This window comes from Carcharodon carcharias, chromosome 11 (assembly GCF_017639515.1).
Source record: "Carcharodon carcharias isolate sCarCar2 chromosome 11, sCarCar2.pri, whole genome shotgun sequence".
NCBI classification, from domain to species: domain Eukaryota; kingdom Metazoa; phylum Chordata; class Chondrichthyes; order Lamniformes; family Lamnidae; genus Carcharodon; species Carcharodon carcharias.
Genome location: NC_054477.1, coordinates 93503671 through 93519688, shown reverse-complemented (window position 1 = coordinate 93519688; position 16018 = coordinate 93503671). Strand labels below are relative to the sequence as shown.

The 16018-nt window shown below is 41.9% G+C and overlaps 1 protein-coding gene across 3 annotated transcripts in view; it reads right to left on the bottom strand.

Annotated features, from left to right (window-relative positions):
• LOC121284395 (ferroxidase HEPHL1-like) overlaps positions 1 to 12877 on the bottom strand; it is a 124870-nt gene extending 111993 nt beyond the window's left edge. For 2 of the 3 annotated variants that reach the window (XR_005944476.1, XR_005944475.1), the window contains exon 1: positions 12546 to 12876. Coding sequence is in view for 1 of the 3 variants with exons in the window: in XM_041199833.1 (XP_041055767.1) it covers positions 12546 to 12697 (152 nt within the window). In the remaining 2 variants the exon portion in view is untranslated. Of the gene's footprint in view, positions 1 to 12545 lie in introns of all 3 variants that reach the window. The other variant, XM_041199833.1, reaches the window with a different exon arrangement.
• Between the last annotated feature and the right edge of the window lie 3141 nt (positions 12878 to 16018).

Here is a 16018-nt window from a genome sequence, read left to right as displayed (position 1 = left end):
GGATTACTAGGTTCCCCCAGAGTTTCCTCCCTCTTTTTCCCCTCAATTTTTTTGCTATTTTAATTAACCTATTCATTCTTCTTGTAAAATGCCTATTTAGCTTACCTTATTGGCAATATACTATACTGCATATTCAATATTATTGTCAGTTTAAATGGTGTTCCATTCTTTTCCAACTGAGTGACACATATGGGCTAATTTATTTGATTCTCAATCTTTTGAAGTTTACCTTTTTAAAGTCATATTTATTTTTATGTTGGTCATAACAGGTGCTGTTTGCTTAATAATCCTAAATGTAGTCCACAAGGTGCTTTTGATGTACTTTTCGAAGTTTAATTGTGCATTACTGACATTTCTGAAAGAATTCTCATTGTCCTTTAACTAAAGGCATTTCTGTGTTCAGCAACACATGCAAACCATGCAATTCCCAAGTGGCCAATGGAGCATTAGGACTGATTCGGAAATTGATAGGTACTGAACTGGTCTGGCATACTTCTATACCTCCAAGTGTGCTCCAATATGCTTGGAAAATGAAGGGCTGTCCAAACGAGAACCATTCAGATGACCAAATAGTGAAAGTGCTTATCCGTGAACTGCAGGGAAGGAATGCAATTCTGTTAGGTACAGAAAGGTCAATATCAAATGTTTCAGCAAGCACTGAAGCAGATTTTAGACAGAGTGGCATTGTTTTCAGAATTCAGCTGATCTGGGTACAGGCTAAAAATATAACTGAGCTAAAGAAAGTTACTAAGAAACAGTTGCAGTACAACTTACTATGCAAAATACCTGCCCCAAACTTGGATGCTGCAAAGTATACCCTCAAAACTGTAATTCATTTGTACGAGCCATTCAAAACATTCATGCAAATTCACAGATGACAACATAATGGCATAATTCTTTCTCAGATGGGATGGACAACACAGACCTGTGCTAACTTAACAAAATCTCAAGACTACTCATCTTCCTGTAGGACAAGAAAATGCATAATAAAAGAAAACATAGAAGCAAGAGAATTTAGACATCAGACAGTTGTGTTTGCACAGCAAGCATCTCACAGCACCTAGCACTATCACCACCTTCACCAAGTCCAAGTGCTTGTGCACAAGTCCTAGAGGATATAGATAAAGCACTTGAGAAGATAGCACTAGATGAGTCACAGCTTTGTGAGTGAGGATGATCAAGTAGAGGCAGCAACGAGAACCAAATACCTCACGATACCTTCCTCAAGTATATGTCCAGGGATACAGACCTCATAGATGCTGCTCTTAAACTGGGTTTGCTGTCTGACCAAGAGCCACTTGAAGTTTGTGCACAATACATTCCAAAGTTTGGCAAAGATTACAGAGTAGTTCACAAGCCAGTGTACAGTCTTATAACAATGCTCAGAGCGTATTCAGCAGACCCTTCAGTAATAAAAATCATAGGCCAACATAAATTATTGCTTATGAATGCATGGAGGCCTTGAGTCTAATCTACAAGAGAAGGGATGATTTTAGCCCTGTTCACCAACGGAAACTGATACTGGGGTGGTGCTGCAACATACCACTTTGCTTCCAATGTCTTCCCACCGGCCACCAATTTAATCATGCAGAGTCAGACAGCCCAAGGCACCTGACAAAATCCTTATGTACAGATGCAAATAGAGTCCCACTGATGCAATTAGGCCCCTGATACAATTTTAACATGAAATTGCAGAAATCCTACAACACTCAATCCAGCAGTAACAGCCTAGTGGAATTGGTTTCTCAGAGCCACTGAAGTCATTCCCCTGTACACCAATAGATCACAGGACCAACATCGAGCATGTTGTTTGAGTACGAAGAATGCTTCCAATTATCAGATGTCTTATTCCTCACCATTTTTCCCCATTTACCCTGAGTAGGATCTATCCATTTATTCTGAGAATCAGAAGGCTGCATCTCTCCAAGGAGGTTGTGGTGACCTCCGCAGTCTCCTGCAACAGGACCTGCTGGCTGCTGGATCAGGTTCCGGAAAGTCCATCAGAAATCCCCTGAAGAAAGCTAATGAGCTTCCCATTCCTTTGTGTAAGTGGGTGGACAATTCATCCAGCATATCAAAATGAAACTTGAGAGTTGAAATTCCACAGGTCTCAGGTTGGCAATTTCATGGGGGCTTCCAGTCCCTACCACCTATTCCTACCCAGAGCTAATCTCTTCTCGGATTTCAAATCAAAGTGGGATTAGATAAGAGAAACTTTGGGCATGAATCAGAGTTTACAGCTGCTGGGCTGCCACAGCTCCATATGATTCAGTGGAAATATTGAGGAAGGGCATAGTAGGAGTCGTCTTCTTTCTTATAGCATGAGAATACATCTGAGTCATCCAAAATCCCTGTGCATGTGAAAGTAGATGGAAGAACCAAAACTGTGATGCATGTGGCTGTCAGGTACAGGAACATCATAGGAATTAACCCAGAAGTGATGCTGGACTCATCAGAATCCTAAACAGCTGTCACTAAAATCTTATCTAGCCACCATACTTACACCTTCACATATCACGGAAAGGAAGGAAACAGATTAGCTGAACTTGTATTTTGTGATACAAATTTCTTTGTGATTGTACATAACAATGTACAACAAAGTTGTAAATCATAGTTATGGAGCATGAAACAGACAATACTGAACTTGGAGGCTTGGAAGTGGGTGGGGGGAAGGGGGGTTGTTGTGGTGGAAAGGGAGAGGAGACTGCATTCTAAGGTGGCCCCTGTTTCATTTTGGCATCTGAAAGATTGCTTCAAAATGTAAATAATACACTCTATAATGCTCCTGAATACTGCACGAGGTGTGTGTGTCATCAGAGCTTAAGAGGATAACATTGGTTTTCAATTCCAACATGATGCCACCAATCAACACATCTTCCCCTCACCCCCCGTCAGCATTCCATAGGGACCGTTCCCTCTGGGACACCCTGGTCCACTCCTCCATCATCCCCAACTCTTCATCCCCTTCCCACGGCACCTTCCCATACAATCACAGAAGGTGCAACACCTGCACCTTTACTTCCCACTCCTCACCATCCAAGGGCCCAAACACTCCTTTCAGGTGAAGCAGCGCTTCATTTGCAGCTCTTTTAATTTGGTCGACTGTATTCGCTGCTCCTAATGTGGCCTCCTCTACATTGGGGAGACCAAACGCAGACTGGGTGACCGCTTTGTGGAATGACCTTCGCTCAGCCGCAAGCATGACTCAGACCTTCCTGTCGTTTGCCATTTCCACTCACCAACCTGCTCTCATGCCCACATGTCCATTTTTGGCCTGCTGCAATGTTCCAGTGAAGCCCAACGCAAATTGGATGAACAGCACCTCATCTTCCACTGAGGCACTTTACAGCCTTCCAGACTTAACATTGAGTTCAACAACTTCAGGCCATGAACTCTCTCCTTCATCTTTACCTCTTTGTATTTTTATTTATTTATTTGTTCATTTTTTAAAAACATTATTTTATTTTTTATCCCAGCAGATCACACACACACACACACACACACACACAGCCATCTGTCACTTGTTTCTGTTTTGCTTTCACAGAACACTGAACCTTGTTCTGCTATTAACACATTCTGCTGTCTTACCTTTATGCCACTATTGACACCTTCTTTATTCTTTACTACCACCATCAAGACTCCCTTTGTCCTGTGCCCTGTGTCCCCTTAGCTCCCACCTATCCCTGACCTTCTATTTTGCTCCACCTGCTCCACCCCTTCTTAAACAGTATAAAATCCATCACATTTCTACTTCTCGTTAGCTCTGAAGAAGAGTCATATGGACTTGAAATATTAACTCTGTTTCTCTCTCCACAGATGCTGCCAGACCAGCTGCGTTTTTCCAGCATTTTTTGTTTTTATTTCGGATTTCCAGCATTCACAGTATTTTGCTTTTATCTTGGTCTTCAAGGACTCATGCTTCCAATAACCCCTCACATTTAAATAAGCCTGGCACAGACGTTTGTCATGAATTAAGAGCATGGCAGATGCTGCCTGGGGAGCAGGTATTAACCTGCACAATAGAGTTGTTGGCCGTGAGTTAACTGCACAAGATAAAGCAGAACACTTCTTACTTTGTGCAAGCCATTGCATTGTTGCTAAAGTCTTGAATGGCTACATAGGAAAAAAGGTTTACATTTATATAGCACCTTTCAAAACCACAAGACATCTCAAAGTTACAGCTAATTAAGTATTTTTGAAGTGTCTTCACTGTTGTAATGTAGGAAATGCAGCAGCCAATTTGTTACAGCAAGCTCCCATGAGCCGCAATGTGATAATGACCAGGTAATCTGTTTTTGTAATGTTGATTAAGGGATAAATATTAGCCAGAACACTAGGGATAATAGCCTTGCACTTCTTCAAAGTAGCAACATGGGATCATTTATGTTTGCATGAAAGGACAGGTAGAACCTCAGTTTAACATCTGATCTGAGAGACAGCACTCCGATGGTGCAGCATTCCTTAAGGAGTGTCAACCTTCATTTTTGTGCTCAAGTCCTGAAGTGGGACTTGAACCCAGAACTTGCTGACTCAAATATAAGAGTGCTACCAACTGAGCCACAGCTGATGCAAGGGCATTATCAATCATTTTGGTACTTTTAGAATGGCAGCAGTTAAGACATAAACGTTTTGTCAAACTGCTGTTGTTGCTAATTGGGAAAGGAATCATAGTAAATCGAGTCCACTGACTAAAGCATCCATCACCTATTTCAGACATCTATGCACGGCAAGTCAGCTCCTGGCCAAACTAGCCTGCAAGGAACCAGAGACATAAACGTCGCTTCAACAGCCACTGGCTATGCCATTTCTTTGCTCAAGGTTATTTGAATTTCTTCTCAAAGCAGATGACACAGATACCTATCTCTCTCCCTGTTAAACCTGAAGTTCTGGAGACAATGGATTTCAGTCAGCATCAAGTAAGTGTTCTGGGTTTGTAGCTGTGATGGATGTTGACCTCTATTTCTACCTCTGTAATATTGCCTGACTGTAGCCCTGCCTCAGCCGATCTGCTGCTGAAACCCACATTCATACTTTTGTTATCTCTGACTGATCTCCCACATTCTGCCCTCCACAAACTCTGCTGCTTTGCACGCACCAAGTCTCATTCACCTGTCATTCCTGTGCATGCTGACCTACATTGGCTTCCAGTCAAGCAACGTCTCACTTTTACATCCTTGTTTTTAAATTCCTCAATAGCCTCGCCCTTCCCTATCTCTGTTACCTCCTCCAACCCCACAACCCTCTGAGCTTTCTACTGTCCTCTAATTCTGGCCTCCTGAGAAACCCAGATTTAAAATGCTCTACCATTGGCAGACGTTCCAACAGTTCCCTTGGTTCTAAACTCTCGACTTCACTTCCTAAACTATTCCACCACTCTACTTAACTTTCCTTCTTTGACACATTGCCAGAAACCTTGTTCTTCGAGCAAACTTTCATCATCTGACCTAATATCTCCTTATGTGGTTTGGTATCATCTTTTCATTCACAATGCTCCTGTGAAGCAACCCAGAATGTTTTATTGCAATGAAGGTACTATATAAATACAAGCTGTTGTTCTTGATGTCAGACAGTGTGCTTTTGGTGTAGAGCACCCAGTCTGTTTTGGGCAAATCTTCTCTGTTTCTGCTTGTTCTCATTCAAGGGTCAGTGAGGACTGAAAGCAACCCCCATTGTTGTGAACTATCTGTCATCACAAAGTGTGAAAGAGCTGCAGTTGCCTTATTATTCCTGCCATTTGAGAACCTGCCCAAGCTCCAACATCCATGTCATCTCAGATACAAATGGCTGGCTGCTGCATGTACAATCTACATCACAGGATGCACTGCATCATTAGGTTATTTTAACAATACCTCAGAGATACTGGGGCATCTACCACGAAGAAGGACAAAAACAGCAATGTTATGGTCAATGTAACACTTAGAAGTTCCCCTCCAAGTCACACACAGTCCTTACTTGGATATATATCACTGCCATTCCTTTATCATCACTGAGTCAATACCTGTATCCTAAAATTACCCTCCTAACTGCATCTGGGAGGGTCACCACCATATTGAAAGCAGCAGTTCAATGACAAGACCATCCTCCACCCCCAACCATCACAGAGAAGTTAAGAATGATCAATAAATTTGACTTTACCAACATCCCCTGAATCCCCTGTACAGCTATAAACACTGTGTCATGTACCTCACGCATCCTGCTAAGTGTGCAGTTTCAGAGAAAGTAAGCAGATTGGTTTTAATGTGCATCATAGTGCATTATTTTAGGGGCAGTCTATTGGTTCCTGTTCTTACACTCGAGACAATGGGGTGAATTTTCAGCTTGCCACCCGAGTGTCAGTCTGGCTTTAATTTTAATTTTTATTTGTTTCAATTGGAAGAAAAAAATATCCATTTCTATAATGGATAGGCAAAATCCGCAGTTTTACATCTGGGTAGTATGTTGAAAATCCACCCCAATTTTTCTCTGATGGATTGACTTATTTGTGGGCTAAAAACAATGTGGTTAAATCTGAGTTTGATTTGGCAATCTGAGAGATAAATTAAGTTGCGCTATAGACCACATGTATTTTCATATCAAGGTTATGAATTTGATGGAAAATGATACTACGCTGCAGGCATGAATTGTGCGTGGGTGCTCAGGCCTTTCAGTTAATGTATGACAAAAGTAACACCATTTTAAGTCCTGAAAATGAAGTGATTTTCACCATTTCGTTCTTAGACAATTGTAAATTACAGCAGCTGTTAGACATTATCTAAGAAATGTTGAAGAATCAGCATATCTTTGCTTTGAAAACCTCCTTCCTCCACCTCAAGCAACCTCTACTGCAACTACTAAAAGCAAGCTTTCAAATTAATTTTTGATTTTTAATATTTTGTAATATAAATATTAGTACATCCATGGGCTTCATTTTAAGAAAATAATTTATCTCCTTTTAAGACTCCTTAATGGGAGCCTGTGTGCATCCATTCTTGAGTAATATAGAATCATTTTTTAAAAATTCTTTCACAGGCTGTGGGAGTAACTGGCTAGGCCAACATTTATTGCCCATCTCTAATTGCTCTAGAGAAGGCAGTGGTGAGCTGCCTTCTAGAACCGCCACAGTCCATGTGGTGTAGGTATGCCAACAGTGCTGCTGGGAAGGAGTCCCAAGGTTTTGACCCAGCGACAGATAAGGAACAGCAACACAGTTCCAAGTCAGGATGGTGTGTGGCTTGCAGGTGGAGGTGTTTCCACTTGTCTGCTGCCCTTGACCTTCTAGGTAGTAAAGGTTGCTGGTTTGGAAGATGCTGTTGAAGGAAGCTCGACAAGTTGCTGCAGTGTATCCTGTAATCTGATACACAGTGCTGCCACCGTGTGTCGGTGGTGGATGGAATGAATGTTTAAGGCTGTGTATGGGGTGTTAATCAAGCAGGCTGCTTTGTTGTCAATAGTGTCGAACTTCTTGAGTGTTGTTGGAGCTGCACTCGTCCAGGCAATGGAGTGTATTCCGTCACACTCCTGACTTGCACATTGTAGATGGTGGACAGGCTTTGAGGAGTCAGGAGGTGAGTTCCTTGCTACAAAATCCCCAGCCTCTGACCTGCTCTTGTAACCATAGTGTTTATATAGCTGGTCCAGTTAAGTTACTGGTCAAATGGTAACCCCAGGATGTTGACAGTGGTGATTTAGTGATGGTAATGCCATTGAATATCATGGGGAAATGGTTGGATTCTCTCTTGCTGGAGATGGTCATTGCCTAGCACTTCTATGGCACATAGAGCACATACAGCACAATGTAGATGGAGGTCATTCAGCCCATCACAGTTGCTTTGGCTCTTTAAAATAGTGATCAGTTTAGTCTCTTTCCTCATTGCCCTGTAGTTGTTTGTTTATCAGTTATAAATCTAATTCCCTTTCAAAATTGATTATAAAATCTTCTACTGAAGAATCTTCTATTAACTATTGAATCACCCTTCCAGGCAGTACATTCCAGATAATAACAACTCACCACATAAAAATCTGGGGCAAGGTAATCTCATTCCAGTTTGTACCAATTTATGAAGCTCTATTGACTATGTGGCTGTTTCAAAGAGAACTTAAGTTACAAATTTACACTGCAGCTTGTACAGCAATCTGACAATTCTTTTATTGTTTCAAATGGCCAAAAAAATTACATCCTTTGCATCACATTTCCCCCAAAGCATCTGCCCACAATCTTTAATTGATGTATGAATGGTTGCAAAATAATATGTAATTAGGAATAATTTAATTTTTTAAAAGTTCTACGGTTACCTTTAACTGAGCACTGGCACCAACCACTTTGTAATGTTTCAAATAAGCTCCCTGCCTGTTTTCAAAAAATATGCTAGTCAGCATTGTGTTGGCTACTGTGCTACAACAAACCTCTCTGCAGCTGTTTAGTTTTCAAGCATGTACTTAAAAATTTGTAGAAAACACTACCAGCTACACAAAATCATTCTCCCTCACATCCAGTACAGAAACTTGTCAAGATTGGTGAAATATTAGAAGTGGGATTTACCATCAAAATGAACAAGAACGACTTCTTACAAATGCAGAATTGTGCATTTTCAGGATGAGTGAGACTTGATAAATTACACAAATAAAGTAAAGTGTGTTGCAAGGAAACTTTTGAACAAACAGATTACTATTCAGCTATTGAGTAATCAAGAAAAATTCCACACTGTAGGACAGTTTTCAGAAACTGAACTGATGTTTCTTGTACAGGGGAATTTGTCTGCAATTCCTACACACTCCTTGCCAAAATGTAAAATATATAAGTAAATGTTAAAGTAGCATTGCCCCTTTAAAGAGGAGTTCTAGGTGTGCTGCTTCAAAAAAACAGCTTCACACCCACACTATCAACCACAAGGATACTTTGTACTCTCCATTTGCCACAGGGTAAACTATTGCATTACAATGTAATTTTCATGGAACTGTTTTGTAATCCAACTTTTAAAATAGCTGATAGTTTTAAAATAGGGGATGCTTTAAAATAGGAGATGCTATTATTTAACACATCACTAGTCATGCATGCACATTAAAGCATTATAATTGTGTCCCTTTTTAAACAATACATCACAAAGCAAACATGATAGATTATTTGACTTCCCAAAGACAAGAAATGTGGTACTAAAAATGTACTGTCAGAGGCCAGGAATTGTAGTTTGGTGATTATGTTACTAGATTAGAAATGGACAAATACTTTGTAGACATAAATTTAAATCCCACCATGGCAGCTGGAGAGTTTAAATTCAATTAATTACATAAATCTGAACTTAACAAGTCTGTCTGAGTAATAATAAGCATGAAACTACCGGACTGTCATAAAAACCCATCTGGTTCATAGAAGGAAATCTGCCATCCCTACGCTGTCTGACCTATATGTGATTTTACACCGACAGCTATATGGTTGACTCTTAACTTCCCCCTGAAACGGCCTAGCAAGCTACTCAGTTGCATCAAACCACTACAGAAAAGTCAAATAAGAACAAAACAGGAGAGATCACCTGACATTGACCCAAGCTGGCAGAGCGCAGAAGGACATATCTGCCAGACTGGGTCTGTGACAGGTTATGAGGGAACCAAGAAGAGGGAATAACCTATTTGAAATCATTCTCACCAACTAAACCGTCAAAGATCCATGACAGTATTGATAGGGGTGACCACTACAACATCCCAGTGGAAACTAAATCCAATCTTCACATTGAGGACACCCAGTATCACCATGCTAAATGGGATAGAATCAGAACAGATCCAACAGCTCAAAACTAGGCAGCTATGAGGTGCTGTGGCCATCAGCAGCAATAGAACTGTGTCTACCACAATCTCTAACCTCATAGCCCAAAAATTCCCTCATTCAATCATTACTATCAAGCCAGGGGATCTACCCTGGTTCAGTGAAGCATGCAGGAGAGCATGCCAGGAGCAGCACCAGGCATACCTAAGAATGAGCTGCCAACCTAGTGAAGCCACAACACAGGACTACATGCATGCTAAACAGTGGAAGTAGCATACCATAGACAGAGCTAAGTGATCCTACAACCAGTCAGATCAAAACACTACAGTCCTGCCACATCCAGTCATGGTTGATGGTGGGCATTTAGAAAACTAACAGGGGAACGAGCTCCAGGAACCTCCCCATCCTAAATGACAGGAATCCCAGCATATCAGTGCAAAAGTCAAGACTGAAGAATTTCCTACCATCTTCTGCCAGAAATACTGAGTAGATGATCTACCTTGGCCACCTCCTGAGATCTCCAGCATGATAGTTGTTAGTTCTCAGACAATTTGATTCACTCCACACCACATCAAGAAATGGCTGAGCATGCTGGATACAAAAATGGCCCTTACAATATTCCAGATATAGTGCTGAAGATTTGTGCTCCTGAAGCAGCTGTGCCCATAGATAAATTGTTCCGCTACAGTTACAATCGCTGCACCTAACCAACAAAGTGGGAAATTGCCCAGGTATGTTCTGTTCAAAAAAAGCAGGACAAATCCAATCATTATCCCATCAATCTACTCGCAATCAACATCAAAGTGACAGAAGGTGCCATCAACAGTGCTATCAAGTGGGACATACTCACCAATAACCTGCTCACCAGTGCTCAGTTTGGGATGTGCCGGGACCACTTGGCTCCAGACCTCATCACAGCCCTGGCATACTGTAGACAAAAGAGCTGAATTCCACCCATGAGGTGAGAATGATTGCCCTTGACATCAAGATAGTAATTGACTGATCATGCCATTAAGGAGTCCTAGTAAAATTGAAGTCAATAGGAATCAGGGGCAAAAACGGTACACCGGATGGGATCATATCTAGACCAAGGAAGAATGCTGTGGAAGTTAGAGGCCAAATATCACAGTCCCAGAACATCAATGCATTAATTACATAAGTAAGTGTCCTCAGCCCAACCATCCTCAGCTTCTTCATCACTGAGCTTCCTTTCCATCATAACATCAGAAGTAGGATGTTCACTGAAGCAATGTTCAGTTCCATTCACAGCTCCTCAGATAATGAAGAGGTCAGTGCCTCCACAGAGTATTACCTCGACAACATTCAGGTTTGGGCTAATAAGTGGCAAGTAGTATTTGCTCTACACAAGCACCAGGCAACGACTATTTCCTACAAAAGAGAATCTAACTCTCTCTCTTTGACATTCAATGGATTACCATCAATGAATTCCTCACCATCAACATCCTGTGAGTTACCATTGATCAGAAAGAATGTTGCCTGGGCTGGAGCACTTCAGTTATGAAGGGAGACAGGATAGGCTGGGATTGTTTTCCTTCGAGCAGAGGAGGCCCTGATAGAGGTATACAAAATTATGAGGGGCATAGATAGGGTAGATAGGAAGAAACTTTTCCCCTTAGTGGAGGTGTCAATAACCAGGGAGCATAGATATAAAGTAAGGGGCAGGAGGTTTAGAGGGGGTTTGAGGAAATATTTTCTTTACCCAGAGGGTGGTTGGAATCTGAAGCACACTGCCTGATGGGGTGGTAGAGGCAGGAACTCACAACATTTAAATTGCACTTATATGAACAGTTGAAATGCCATAGCATACAGGGCTGGAAAATGGGATTAGAATAGGTAGGTGCTTGGCGGCCAGCAAAGGTACGATGGGCCAAAGGGCCTGTTTCTGTGCTGTGTAACTCTATAACTCTATGAGAAACTGAACTGGACTAACCACATAAATATTGTGCATATAAGAGCAGGTCAGAGGCTGAGAATTATGTATTGAGAAAATCAGCTCCTGACTCCCCAAAGCCTTTCACTAACTACAAGGCACAAGTAAGGATTGTGATAAATACTCCCCACTTGCCTGGATGAGTGCGGCTCCAACAGCACTCAAGTAGTGCAACACCATCGTACACAAAGAAGCCTGCTTGATCGGCATTCCTTCCACCACCTTAAACATTCACTCCCTCCACCACCAGTGCACAGTGGCAGTGGCAGCAATGTGTACCATCCATAAGATGCATTGCAGCAACTCATCAAGGCTCCTTCTAGAGTCTTCCAGAATCATGATCTCTGCCACCTAGAAGAGCAAGGAGAACCAATACATGGGAGCGCCACTACCTACAATTCTCCTCCAAGTCTCATATTATCCTGACTTGGAAATACATCGATGTTCCATTATCATCGCTGGGTCAAAATCCTGAAACTCCCTCCCTAACAGCACTCTGGGTGTACCAACATCACTTGGACTGCAGCGATTCAAGAATGGGGTTCACCACCTACTTTGCAAATAGGATGGACAATAAATGCTGGCCTGCCAGCAATGTCCACATTCCAAGAACAAATGTCAAATATCGGAAGCAAAAAAATGTATTGAGTGCTCGGTGTAACACATATGTTAGGTAATTACATTCTATTGTCTACAATCATCTCAGTCTTGAATAAAACTAACGCAGTTTCACACTTCGAAGACACCATTGATCACAATTACAGGCTAAAAGATTTAGAAACACAAACACTGCCGACTGGAATCAACAGCTAAGACCCGCTGAAGGCAATGTTTTTAAAGATTCCCCTTTCTACATACTCATCCTGTTCCAGTTCTTGGTTTGTGAGGACGTTTATGCCGCTGGGTGCGTAGTTCCATGTCTCCTCTTTCACTGCGATGTAGTAAGTTCGAGTGATAGAGTTTGCGATCCCGGAAAGACTGAGAATTAGGAGAATGTGAACCGGACCCATTTGATCATTTGTACTTCATTCCATTAGCACTTTCTGCCTTTGTGAAGCCAGAGCCGATGTTCAAACAAGTATATTGCGCTCTCGCCCCTTTTCTCACGTCAGCGCGTCATGTGGTTGACTTGAAATAGAAGGCAGCGACTGCAGCTTTTGGAAGATGCCAGTCAACCTTTGGCTCTGTGGACATGTGGAATGTATGAAGCTGCGTTGGCTGAACCGTGATTTTATTTCAGTGGTCACAGTTTCCTGTTTCACAATTTTGTGATTGTTTTCATTTCATTAAAAATGGCAATGCCCGGTTCATCCTATTTTTTGGATACACATAAACTAAACTTTATGTTGTTCGTAAATTAAATGTAATTTTGTGTAAGAAAAAAATGTTAAAAGTTTGAAATGTTCTTTTCTAAAATGTATTAGTACTGAAAAAGTCAGCTAAGAAATAAAGTGGATCATGTCACCATCATTTCAACATGTAAATGCAAACATACTCAAGCAGCCCGTATCTAAAGTGATGCAACAGGCGTTCATCAGTGTTTTTTTGCTCTCTGGCTGATGACACCAGGTTAAAACCCAAGGATCTGAGAGGTGCAGACTTTTGCCAGGACCTAATTGAGCATATCATCAGCATCCTGTACATCAATTCCGGAGGCTGCAGAAACCAGCCTAGGTGCTACAGTTCAATGTCTCCAAGGTTATTACAGTCTGCTGTGGCTGCTTAACCTTGTCCTTCAAAGGGACAGAGCTGTGGAAGAAGCAGAAGAAGAAAGGAAACTGCAAACAAAGGAAGATGAGCACGAGAATGAGCACATTAGGAGATAAGGAAGAAAAAGGATAGGATAATTAGCAGAGATAACTTGCAGTGAGGCCTCAAATTTTCCTCCCAGTACTCTTATTGTATTCAAACAATGAAGCTCTATGGTTTATTTCTCATTGCTAGTCAATGGTCACATGAAGCTCTGTTGGTTTCTCCCTCCCCCTGTTTGTACGTGATTACTCTTGGGGTCTGACTCCAGCAACAACCAACTTGAAATCAGAATGAAAAATCTCCCAGGTCCAGTGAATGTCTTGGGCTGTACATTCTGGCACCTTGTGCTGGCAGCACCCATGAGGTTTGTCGCTTGGTATTTTTAATGAGCTACAGAGTTATGATGTTAATGTTACACAGGAACAACACAAACTTTCCTGTACATTTAGAATGATGAACCGTTTGTAGAGGGCCCTCTCCCTCAGTTATAAGGTTTGCTAATTGTGCAATTCAGGTTAATATAGTGGTTGTCACTGGACTAAGAATCTAAAGAAAGTTAATTCAAATTCCAACATGACCATTTGAAAATTTGAATTCAGGTTTTGAAATTCTGGAAATATGAAGCTGGTGACCATGAAACTGTCAGATTGTCATTAAAAAGCAACTGGTTTATGAATTGGGGAAGGATTCTTTCTGTCCTTACACTTGAAACCTACACAAACATGGTTAACTCTTAACTACGTCTGAAGTGACCTGTCAAACTAGTTGTATAAAAACAACACAAAGAATAACAAACAACTGCAGTTGTTCAAGAAAGCACATTACCATCTTTTCAGAACAATTAGGAATAGGTAATAAATTCTGACCTTGTCAGTGACACCCTCTGTCATGAGAATGAATAAACATAATGTAAAGCAACATTGTAAAAGCAAGGCAGTAAACATTTCCTCATCTGGCCTCAGGTTCAGTGCAAAGGTGAAACAGTGTTCAGCAGGTCAGGCAGAATCTGCAGAGAGAAAAGAAGAAACACTTACATTTACATAGCTCTTTTCACAACCACCAGACATCTCAAAGCACTTTATAGCCAATTAAGTGTTTTGAAGTGTAGTCACTGCTGTATTGCAGGGAATGCAGCAACAAATTTGTGCACAGTAACCTCTCACAAACAGCAATGTGATAATGGCCCGAGAATCTATATTTTGTGATGTTGACTGAGGGATAAATGTTAGCCAGGCACCTGGGAGAATTGAAGAAGGGTTATTCGGACTCAAAACATTAACTCTGGGGAGAATTTTTCCTATGGTGGGCGGGCTGGGTGGGAGCAGGTGGGGGCGGGCGCAGGGCTGGTCGCCGCCCGTGATCGGCTGTGCGGTGCCATTTTACACGGGCAGGTCAATTAAGGCCCGCTCAGCATAACGCACGGCCAATAACCTGTGCCGACGGGGGAAGGAGTGAGAGTCGGGGCTTGCGCTCTATCGTGCATGCGCGCGAAAGAGCGCAGCAATCTCACTGAGACACGGAGCTGCCTCAGGGAAATTGAAAGGATTTTAAAACTTTTTCATAAATAAAGTAAAAAAATTAGTTAAACATGTCCCCACATGTGACAGTGTCACATGAGCTGCGACATGTTTGTGAAGTTTGGAAATTTTAATAATTTATTTAACAAAAGCTTCAGGGAACCTCATCTGCCTGTGTATGAGGTTTCCTGAAAAATGCGAAGGCTGCTTGGGCTCTTCGCCTGCCCACCAACCTTAAGGTTGGACGGGCAGTGTTCTTAACTAGGTTAATTTCGTTTCTAATGGCCTTAATAGGCCATTGACATTTCAGCGGGCACGCAACCACCTCCAGCGCGCGACCGCTCAACGAAATATCAAAATGACGCTTGATGACATCGGAACATACGCTCGACGTCATCAGGCATCACTTTGTGCATCAAGCCAGCCCCTGCACACTGACGGCAAATTCTTGCCCTCTGTTCGCCTCTCCACAGATGCTGCTAGATCTGCTGAGTTTTCCCAGCATTTTCTGTTATTGCTCCAGGGAGAATTGGCCTGCTCTTTATTGAAAGAGTGCCACATTATCTTTTATATCCACCTGAATAGGCAGGCGGGGCCTCAGTTTAACATCTCATCTGAAAGACAGCATGACTGACAGCACAGTGTTCCCTCAGTACTGCATTGGAATGTGAGCCTTGATTTTTGTGCTCAAGCCCTGGAGTGGGGTGTGGGACTTGAACCTTGTGATTCAGAAGTAAGCATGCTGCCTACTGAGCCATGGCTGACATGTAAAGAAACAAAGTTAATGTTTCAGCTTGATGACCTTTCATCAGAATTGGAAAAGAGAAGAGATGGATGAGGTTTTAAACCAGTACAGAGGTAGGGGAAAGAAGGAGGGAAGGGGTGCAAGACAGGAAAGATTAAATTGCAAAAGGGATGATGGTGAAAGGCAAAAGGGGATGCTAGCTGGGCAGTACAGAAACAACAGATGGATCTAGAGGTGGAAATGGAAAAAGCAAAATCATCCCCAGCAGCCACCATCCAAATAAAAAGGGCACAGAAATTTCAGCTGAAATTGCTGAA